Source organism: Epinephelus moara, chromosome 10 (assembly GCF_006386435.1).
Source record: "Epinephelus moara isolate mb chromosome 10, YSFRI_EMoa_1.0, whole genome shotgun sequence".
NCBI lineage: Eukaryota > Metazoa > Chordata > Actinopteri > Perciformes > Serranidae > Epinephelus > Epinephelus moara.
Window position 1 is genome coordinate 21,114,450 of NC_065515.1, and position 10,906 is coordinate 21,125,355.

The 10,906-nt window shown below is 41.2% G+C and overlaps 1 protein-coding gene across 1 annotated transcript; it reads right to left on the bottom strand.

Annotated features, from left to right (window-relative positions):
- Positions 1 to 4,051: 4,051 nt before the first annotated feature.
- nppc (natriuretic peptide C) lies at positions 4,052 to 7,705 on the bottom strand. Its single transcript, XM_050054903.1, has 3 exons — positions 7,481 to 7,705; positions 6,068 to 6,361; positions 4,052 to 4,541 (listed from the first exon to the last, which is right to left on the bottom strand). Exons 1-2 carry the CDS (start codon positions 7,571 to 7,573, stop codon positions 6,089 to 6,091), a joined length of 366 nt encoding a protein of 121 aa, XP_049910860.1. The 5' UTR covers positions 7,574 to 7,705; the 3' UTR covers positions 4,052 to 4,541; positions 6,068 to 6,088.
- Positions 7,706 to 10,906: the final 3,201 nt, after the last annotated feature.

Here is a 10,906-nt window from a genome sequence, read left to right on the forward strand (position 1 = left end):
TTTATTCGACATAAAAAACCCTTCAGGTGTTTGGATTGTTTTCCACCTGGCTATTTAACACAACGTGTGGTTTCAGAGTCTTTCACATTCATGCGTTTAGGTACCCTCTTCTCGCTGTCTTTCAAATGAGCTTTGCTGAATTCACAGGATGAACAAAGCTATTCTCCTGCACCTGTTAGTTCCTGCTGTTTTGCAGGGGTGGATTAAATTGAGTGAGTCAAACAGAAGCACAGGGAGGGAAATAGATGCAACTGGGGATTTTAGGTCAGCAGGGATTTCCTTTATCACAGGGAGATGCACATTTATTTTTGGGCAACCGCCCAAAACAAAGCCAGAGTAAGATTTAAACTCAACTGTAAATTGTTGGTAAAAGCACACAGTGGTAAATCTTTGGTAATGTTTCTTGAAAAGTCAATATTTTTGTCAGTGGTTGCATCATTGCTAATGGAATTAAAACTCTTGTCTGCTGTTATGAGTTAATGACTGCAGTAGTTCTCAGCAGGGCCAGTGTGTAATGAGCCAACATGATACAGTCAGCAACAAAAGAAGAGCTACTCATTGTTTTTAGAGCACTTTCATTCTCTTTCCTTCCTTTCCATTGTTCTAGGAGGAATATACACTCACCAGTCACTTTATAAGGTACACCTTGCTAATACCCTTTTGCCTTTAGAACTGCCTCAATTCTTGGTGTCACAGATTCAACAAGGTGCTGGAGACATTCCTCAGAGATTTTGGTCCATATCAACATGATAGCATCACACAGTTGCTGCAGATTTGTTGGCTGCACATTCAAGATGCAAATCTCCCGTTCCACCACATCCCAAAGGTGCTCTGTTGGATTGAGATCTGGTGACTGTGGAGGCCATTGGAGTACAGTGAACTCATTGTCATGTTCAAGAAACCAGTTTGAGATGATCTGAGCTTTGTGACATGGTGCGTTATCCTGCTGGAAGTAGCCATCAGAAGATGGGTACACTGTGGTCATAAAGGGATGGACACGGTCAGCAACAATACTCAGGTAGGCTGTGGTGTTTAAACCATGCTCAGTTGGTACTAAGGGGCCCAAAGTGTGCCAAGAAAATATCCCCCACACCATTACACCACCACCAGCAGCCTGAACCGTTGATACAAGGCAGGATGGATCCATGCTTTCATGTTGTTTACACCAAATTCTGACCCTACCATCTGAATGTGGCAGCAGAAATCCAGACTCATCAGACCAGGCAACGTTTTTCCAATCTTCTATTGTCCAGTTTTGGTGAGCCTGTGTGAACTGTAGCCTCAGTTTCCTGTTGTTAGCTGACAGGAGTGGCACCTGGTGTGGTCTTCTGCTGCTGTAGCCCATCTGCTTCAAGGTTGGACGTGTTGTTGGTTCAGAGATGGTCTTCTGCAGACCTTGGTTGTAACCAGTGGTTATTTGAGTTACTGTTGCCTTTCTATCATCTTGAACCAGTCTGGCCATTCTCCTCTGACCTCTGGCATCAACAAGGCATTTTCACCCAGAGAACTGCTGCTCACTGGATATTTTCTCTTTTTGGGACCATCCTCTGTAAACCCTAGAGATGGTTGTGTGTGAAATCCCAGTAGATCAGCAGTTTCTGGCACCAACAACCATGCCACATTCAAAGTCCCTTAAATCACCTTTCTTCCTCATTCTGATGCTCAGTTTGAACTTCAGCAGGTCGTCTTGACCATGTCTACATGCCTAAATGCATTGAGTTGCTGCCACGTGATTGGCTGATTAGCTATTTGCGTTAACAAGCACTTAAACAGGTGTACCTGATAAAGTGGCTGGTGTGTGTCTGTAGTTCTTTGAGTTATAAAGGAAATGGATATCTCTACCTGCCACCTTACTATGTGTGTTTGGATTTCAAGAATAACGACATCAAATCTGTATAATCTGTATACAACAATACAGTCCCATATGCTTCAATAACATGGTTTGGAATAATTTAGAGTAGGCAGTAACAGGAACATAATCAGACTAAAAGCTTGCTTATATTTTGACACAAAAACCTAGAAAGTAGATTCCAAAATGATTTAAATAGCTGAAGCATTCAGTTTCATCTTGTAGTTTTGTTTTTTTGGAATATGGGAACATTCTGATGGAACTGGGTTTGAGCCTTAGGGATACATATTATCTACATACCCTGACTGTTATGCAACCTTCCATTTGTCAGACTTTACAGCCTCTATGAGACTTAGTGATTTGTGCTTTCACACAAGCTTATTTATACTGGCCTTTGATACAACTTTAATGAATGGCAGTCTTGCCACAAACATCAGTTTAACAAAGCTAACAGCATGGAGCATTGAGTTTGGCACAGGGGTGTTGATTATGTTCTGTGGCTCAGCTGTCCTGTTCAGTGTCGTTCTTCTATCCAGGTTTGACAGGTGTTATCGCTTTTTCCACACTGCTTCCTTTCTCAGGTTTTTGTGAGCAGTGCTCCTACGATTTGGACACCAACTACAGTATGTGAGGTGCGTGCTGCCTTTGTTTTTTCCAGTGTGAATGTGGCACTTATCCTCTTGTGTCACAGTTCGTGACCAGTCTGTACACAACAAGTGTCACAATTTGTTCTTTTCAACTAATAGGCTACATCATTATGTGTTTGTATGAGTGCTCAGTAAAAATGGTTTGCTTTCGGGCAGTGAGCCCTTGACAGGAAAGACATGTGCCAGTCATATTAAATTAAATTTTCATGTAGACAAAAATCTCACTGCTGTAAAAATACAACATAATGGGGTGAAATTATTCCCCGTAGATCTTGAAAAATACAATCAATGAAGTCATTCAGTCATTACAAATGTAATATTTTTCATAAAGTGGTAAATGATGGGGTCCATTGTGAGTGTGCAACAGGTGTCGTCTCCCTTTTTGGCTCCCTTGGCTCTATGCTGCCCTCTAGTGTGGGAGTATATAAGTAAAGCACTGTATATTAGTGCAGGTCATTGATGTTATACTTGGATGGGCACTAATTGCATGCTGAAAATACCATGTTTAAGTAAGTTTAAAAAGCTTTCCTTAAAAACCATTTGGACATATAAGTTAGATATTCAATTCAATTCAAATTTTCAGATCTACAAGTGACCACAGTAACTTGAACTCTGTGAAACACCATCAACACCAAGGTCTGACTATGGCCTCTCTGGCTCTCTCCTCCCCTCTGGATGATTACGCCATGAGACTGTGGAACAACCTGTCTCAGAAACTTCAGCGAGCTAATTCATTATCACGCTTTCCCCATAAACGCACTTTTATGGACTCGCCTTTATATGTTTCCATCTTATATTCTTGACTTGCTTGTTTGTTTCTTTGAATAACTCAAATATTTTTGTCCTTCATTTGTATATTTTACTGTTTTCTTTTTATGTCTCTCACCCTGGAAAACCTGCTTTTATGTGTGCCGTATAAATAAAGATAGGTATTATTGTTACCATCATAAAAGCTGTGGAAGTAAGGGCTCGACTTTCTCCCAGGTTCCAAGAGTTAGTGCAAAAAACTGCTTGAAAACTTTAAGAATCTCGTCATCTCCTTTGCCCCCTGTATCCAACCATATTGCATGGTAATACTCTGGAGTACAAGGACATCATGCACATGAGGCTTTGGCCACTGACGTCCCTACAATTACTGATATATGACATGTAATGGCACAATGTAAGCAATTCATTTTCATTTGGCTTTGTCTGTATGGTACCTTATGCTGATTAATTGCCCAGCACCAACTGTAAAAGTGGCACCTAAGAAGGTTATGATGCCATTAAACATCTCCAGCTCTGAGGCACATGTCCCCTATCATTGCAAAAAGGTTTGCTACACTCTCTGCTAGTGAAACCTTTTCAAAAATCTGCATAGAAATGAAGTAGTCGAGGTGAAAACAACTTTTTCTCAGCTCTGACAAGCTTGCAAAACACCACCGTTTCACCTGCACGCCATGCAGAAAATACCCAATATTATAATTTTACAGACTCCACTGAAACATAAAACCCCGAGAGGATGCGTTTAAGTGCACATGGAATGTTCTTTTTATCATTTTTGAAAACATTTACAACTATTTGAGACAAAAGAAAAACGTTACAAACAGAATTGACCTGCAGTTTGCATCCATTTTCAAAATGTTACATAAATAAAACTCATATTTATAAATATCTCTTTTTATAAACATATAAATAGTTTTTTTTTTTAAACATAAATACATTTATGCAGGGGAAGATGAAGTACATGAATGTACAGCAGCAGCAGCAGCAACAATATACAGCTTTGCGGGTTTTGTAGTTTTTATACCATTGTCCGCCATCTTGTAGTATGCATCTGTCGACCGTTTGTATGGTATACACATATGTATATATGTATATATACCTGCATAATTATTATATATATAGTCGTATGAGGGTTTCGTAGCGTTGTCGTCTCAGTCTTTGTTTATGCTGGTCGTGTTGACTTTCGTACCAAAAATCTGTCACTTGGTGAGTTTTGCTTTTTTTTCTCCCTCAGGTGAGAACAAACTGAATCTTTGTTATCCAACCCATCGTCCAGAGATCTAGGGAAAGAGAGAACAGGAGCAGGAAGGTTAGACAGAGTCTCCATAGACAACTCTATTCACACAAGTTCATTTATTCAGAAATTTAGCAGTTTTTATCGACCGTCTATTCATCAGCTTAAATTTACTTTTCAGTTTCATGCCCACATTAAGTGCTCCCCTGACTCTTCTCCTAACTGTTTCACCTTAAATATACATATCTAACACAGACGTTCAGATACGCTGCAGGCCATGGGAGTAAAGACAAGTGTCAGCGGATGAAAAACACCCACATGCACACACACACACTAACTCAAGTTAGTCACAAACTCACACTCCTCCATGAGGATTTCAAAGTTTGCCACAACCACAAAAAAGGCCTCAAGCCTCAGGACTAATTGTGCGTCACCTAGCCTAGCTTCCTCATTACTTCATTCACCACCACAGCCCCTTTGTTGTTTTTGTTAAAATCACTCGGGTAAAGAGGTTTCCCAGAAAGAACCTGGCCACAGTAGGGTGCCGTGTGTTTATAATGTGTGTGTGTGTTAGCCTGTCTGCATCCCCTCTCCCTTCCTCCATTTCTCCCGGTCCTGTTTTTTTTTCTTCTTAAACTTGATATATGCTTCTTGTTTTCTAAATGAAGCAGATGGGATCATTCATGATGATGAATACAACTTTCTAAACATCAAATGGATTGTTTCCCATACATCAGTGTACATCAGTTTAAGTGGGCTTTCCTGCCGTCTTTAGGGGAGTTCCCGTCTTAGGAGGGAACACTGGCTGACTATAGGTTGACGTTTCATGATGTTACAAGTTTGACACAAGCATCAGCTTTTCTCACAGTGAGGAGTCTGTCAGGCAGCTGAGGTTACTGACATACAGTAAGAGAATGTGTAGTGCTTAATGTGATTTCTTACATCAAGTTGACCTTTGACCCAGACTGTGAATTCATCACCTACAGGTCATCACTCTTCACTTGCTATACTGTGTATAGCTGCCACTCAGACGTGATGTGTATCCTAAACTTGCCTAACTGTAGAAGCAAAGCATACATGGGTCCTGAGACGATCGTTAAGAAGAACAAAAATCTGACTTTAACATCTTTACTTTGTTTGTCTTTCTTTCTTACTTTCTCTCTCTTCCTTCCACCCTTTCCTTCCTTCCTTCCTTCCTTCCACCCTTTCCTTCCTCCCTTCCTTCCTTCCTTCCTACCCATTAAAGACCTCTGATGAAACTGAAAACCTTCCGTCTGTCACCTACAGAGACCTTAGATGACCACTGACAAAAGAGAAAATTCTGAAACAAAAATGCCTTCCTCTTCCATTTCCCTATTCCCTCCTTTCTGTCCCCACATCATCTTCCTACTGCACCATCCTTCCATAAACTGGACCCTTCTCTTTGCTCTCTCCTCCCCATCATTCGTGTATTCCTCCTTTTCTACGCATCCTCTCTTCCTTTTTGTCCTCCTCCTTCTGTTTATATCTCAGCATGTCAAATTAAAGTCAGACTAAGCGTTAAGTGGGACCGTGACTTTCTCGAAAACTCACCATCACAGCGCTGCTCCAGCCCTAGCAACCCATGCCGCTGATGGTTCCTATCCTGTCCATCTTGTGTCCGAAGCAGCCACTCCGCGACGTGGAACCCCCTTTCTTGTTTCCCGTTTTGTGTCTCCTTGGTGCGGGTTGGTCGTTGAGGAGACGAGCCCACATCCCTCTGGCACGGGTGTCCATGCGTAAATCTCGCAGTAACCGTATCCGAGAGCGCACAGCGTCTAGCCGCCTCTCCCTCTCCTCCGACTCCAGAAACTCTGCCAGCTCCTCGCCCAGCAAACTTCTAAGAGACTGGAACACAGATTGAGAGAATAAATAAACGTTGTCTCCCTCGGGCAAATGCGTTGTGCAAAGAGATATGCTTGAAATACACGCTTAGTGCCTTTTCGCGCAGACCAGCGTAATACTTTATTTAAAATAAGGGAAACCTCAACTTGCTGCGTATGTTAAGCAGTTTCAAATACCATGTGCATGGGCAAAGATGGCAAATATAATCATATTTGCCAGTTTTTACGCACGGCGCTACAGCATAGACTGAGATGGATATTTGTCTTGTCTAACCAAAAACCAGCCCACAAGATAATGCAGTTATTAAATTCAAACCCCAGAGGACATCTTTAATGTAGTTAATTTACCATGGGGGTTCTGTGCTTCCATTTTTTTTTACTATGTGACCGTTCATCTCTGACACTTCAAACCTCGCTGTCGCCTTCAATGAAGAGTCAGGTGCCTGTAGCCTGTTCCTCTGCTGTGGACGAAGGCTGTGGCATCAACTTGCAGCCATCCTAAATTCTAACCATCTGAGCTGATAACTACGACTTTTATTTCAAATGATCATTTTTGACGTCTCAGCAAGTTGTATGCGTAATGGTGATTTTACGCACGAAACCGTTTCGTTGGTTTTAGTTTAATTTTGGCAAACAATTAGACAAGATTAATTCCAAGTTGAAGCGGAATATCTTGAACGTGTAAAGCAGTTTCTTATGTCGCTTAAAAACGTTTCAGTTTTAACAGTTTCTGCCCAAAGGCCTTAGTTTGCTTGTCAAAGGCTTCACTTGGCGCTTAAATGACAAAACTGACAAATGCACAGAAGCAAAATACTGTGCTAGGATGTCAGTAGGAGTCAGACATCACTGACTTTAAAACATGCTGTCTTCTCAAAAAAAATAGTCACACAAAACACATTTGCCGGGATGTTTTAGATTAAGGGTGTGGGAAAAATGCCCTCCCTGAATTGCTAAGCATGACTGAAATTATGAAATATGATGCGTAAAACAACAGTCTTGAGCGCCTGGACCACAGAACAGCTGTTCACTCCTGAAGCAGCCCTCAGCTCCCAACGATTAATACTGCGAAGCAAATAAATGTATTTATTTCTCAGTAATAAGAATATAAGTGGCTTCTTCTTACCTTCTGCTGCGCCTGAGATAAAGGTTTTGCCCCCATCCTTACTGAAAGCAGGGTGACCAAAAGTCCACACGCTACCAAGTACGACAAGTTCATTTTGACAAGTCTTGTATTCTTTAAGGGATTCCTCTGCGCTGAAGTTCAGAAAGAGGGACGGTAGCAGCAGCCAATCAGCTGTTAAACATAAGAGGCTTCAGTCCGTCCTTTACTCCAAAGCTCCTCAAGTGCTCCTCTAACTCTGTGTATTAGTCCTCACCGCTTTATAGTCAGCCCGTGGTGATGTCATGCTAACCTGCGTAATGGTCCTCCTTCCGCGCCAACTCCCTGTTTTCTCTACCTGCCTCTGAGCACGTCATGCCAGGGATCAATTAAATGATAAAAGCTTCGGTCATCGGTGTTGTGGAGGGAATGAGATAGGTTAGGAGGAATCGAAATGTCCTTTTTTTTCAACTTTCAGACCTCTGGCTGAGATGCAGCGGCTGAAATCGAAGGTGGTTTCAAAGGCTGCGCTTCAAGAGCTGAAGAGCGACTTTGGCAGAGACATTACCTCCGAGATGCCAGCCGCTCAGGCATTTAATTCTACTGTGAGAGTGTGAATGACATATTTTCTTTAAAGAAGAGGTGAAAATACAAAGTCTGCCACTGGAATTAAACGATTTAACGGCTTTTCAGAGAACTTTCTATCATCAAGTGTCTTTTTCTAAACAAACATGTTCTCAAACAAGTGGAATTGCGCGCAAAATACGTACGCGTGCCTTTGCCTGCACGGCAGACCCATCATTCGTTTATTCTAATGATTTTTTTTCGGTGTGATAGCCTACAAAGAAACAGACCATGTATCAGATTTAACCATCTGTGCGTAAAGAGGTTACTGGAAATATGACTTTGCGTAGAGCGTACATCTGCCACCATTCAAAAGTAAATGGATGTGATGGTTCTTGCGACAGGAATTATTCTCATTAAGCAGGAAGCCTCATTTTGAAGGAATTATGAATCTGACATTGTGCGCAGAATCCCATACGTCATTATTAGTTTATATGTGATTTGTGGGTTTGTTTTGTGGATCCTGGAGATATGTTAACCCGTGGGGTTCACGCAGACCTGTCGCACAACACCAGGTCCTCACCGTGGAACCACAGAACAAGACAGACACATGCTGCTCTGCCCACCATGAGTGTTTAGACTGAGGATGTGGGAGTGTGGCTGTGTCCACACAGCAGGCACCTGCAAACACTCAAAAAAGATGTTGATTTAGTCTCCTTTGGTTACATTTGGTCACTAATCAGGCATCAGTAATGGTGCTATAGCTTTATACAGAAACGTAGACACTAAAACCTCCTCCGAATAATGTTTTTAACCACAAGTCAATCCAGAATATTTGTTGTTGACTTGCCATTTTGCTGATTTTGATCATGTCTTTACTGCACAAAAGGTCAAGAACAGAATCTTTTCGAACCTGCTGGTATAAAAATCCCTTTTAAATTATTTAAATGCTACATCATCTCACTGAAAAAGACCCCTTTAGTGCTTTAAGTTTTTTTTTTATCACATCATAAAGGATTCTTAGGACCAGCCCCTTATTTTAGGGTTATAAGGAACCTTGTCTGAAAAAACAACCTTTGTAACGCTAAAGAGAAACAATGAATAAATAACTTAAAACTTAGAGTAGGTGGTTTTATTTAAGTAGAACCAAGAAGATAGAACCTTTAAAGAACCATCTTCTACCTGACATTAGTACTTCATCACCTGGTGACATTTAAGAGCATTTGATATGACAGTGTAATGTAATCTGACTATTTGAACTGTATATTTATTTATATTTTTATTTTAGATAGAAGGTGATAATTCCACTTATTTGACTCATGATAGCCACATGTTAAAACAAATCACAGCTGGCACCTTACTCAATCAGCATCAGCTGAATAACAACAATGAAATAGCTTGAACTGATCTCGTTTAGCCCTCAAACACATGGGTTCACGCAGTTTACAAAAAATGCACAATTTAAGTGAGATAAAAAGTCAGTAAAAACTGATGAACTTCTTGCAGTGTGGAGTGATTCTGGAGCAGTCTGGGCTGTGCAGAGCGGAGCTGCAATCTCAGGCAGCACCGTCTGTTTTGGAACACAGAGTGGCAGTATTTGCTGTGCCGAAAAGAGAATACCCCTCACAGTGACATGTTGTCTGGATCAATACCATTCTGGAAAGATATTGCATTATTCACGGCAAATCACGACACTTACTTGAAAATCCCCAAAAGGATTGTGTAGAGCAGAGTAGGCATGTGCAATGTGATGAATGAATATCAGTAAATCCCTGATTTTATGTGGGGCATATCATATTTGTCTTACTATCAGAGTTCTACCTGTCTTAAAACTTGTATCTAAAAAGTGGGTTTGAATTGTGTTGAACTGTGTAGCACAGGTGATGTTTGGATGAGTGTCATCACAGCTGATAATCACTCGCTTTAGCCGCTGTGTTTATGTCAGCCTTTGAAACAGACAGTGCTCTCTCTCTGCTCTGTGGCTGCACAGCAGAGCGTCACTGATATGGACCAGTCACGTTCTGTGTGTGTTAAAGTTTGCAATAACTGGCAATGAGCTTAATGTTTGGTTTTTTTCATGTTCAGTCTGTCATCCAACATCTGTATTCGACTGATTGTAAAGTGTCTGAAACTGCAGTTTGGCAATTAACCCCAAAATTAGTGTCTTAATTAGAAAATAAAATGTGCAAAACAACTTGCAAACAGGCCGACATCACTCACCAGGCAAACACATTGCTCTCATCCTGACACACACACACACACACACAGGCATACACTCAAAAGAAAGCATGCACCTTGTCCTTTAGTCCCCTGCATTGTAAGAGCTGAGCCAGAATGGCCCTGTCCAGTCTCTATTATTTGGGGGACAGCAAGTTTGAGTTTCCTCTGCTTCTGCTCAGCCATTATCATCACTCATACCAACTAACCCAGTTCTTCTATTCATTTCTTTATGCCCAGGAATAAGACAGCCTCAAAACCTCTCATGAACTGGGAAACATGACTGTATTATATCAATCATTCACAGTGTGTAGCAAACCAGGCATTTACTGATATGAAAATATTGCAGATTGTTACTATAAATGATTGTGTAATGAAAATTAAACTTCCAAAACTGCATATATGTATTTGTTCATGATCTGGGTCTGTAAGCACAAAAGAGTTCACGTCAAACAGTTAATTCAGAGTATGTTTACTGAACATGCATGCTCTTTTTTCTCCTATACTTTGCCCTCTTTAACACAGCACAGAGGCACAGGTTCACACCCTGCTACGTGCAAGCAGTGCTCTACCTTTCTGCAGCTTCACTTGGGAACTTTCAAGGTCACGTGTCTGGCTCCCGGGCACTTTGACACTCAGTTACGAACATAGTCATTCACTCCTTGCCCA

Excerpts from the sequence above, each read along its gene's own strand:
- nppc (XM_050054903.1), bottom strand. The coding sequence starts at position 7,573 with ATGAACTTGTCGTACTTGGTAGCGTGTGGACTTTTGGTCACCCTGCTT. Across the intron at positions 6,362-7,480 it reads TATCTCAGGCGCAGCAGAAG|TCTCTTAGAAGTTTGCTGGG; the intron begins GTAAGAAGAAGC and ends TCTGTGTTCCAG.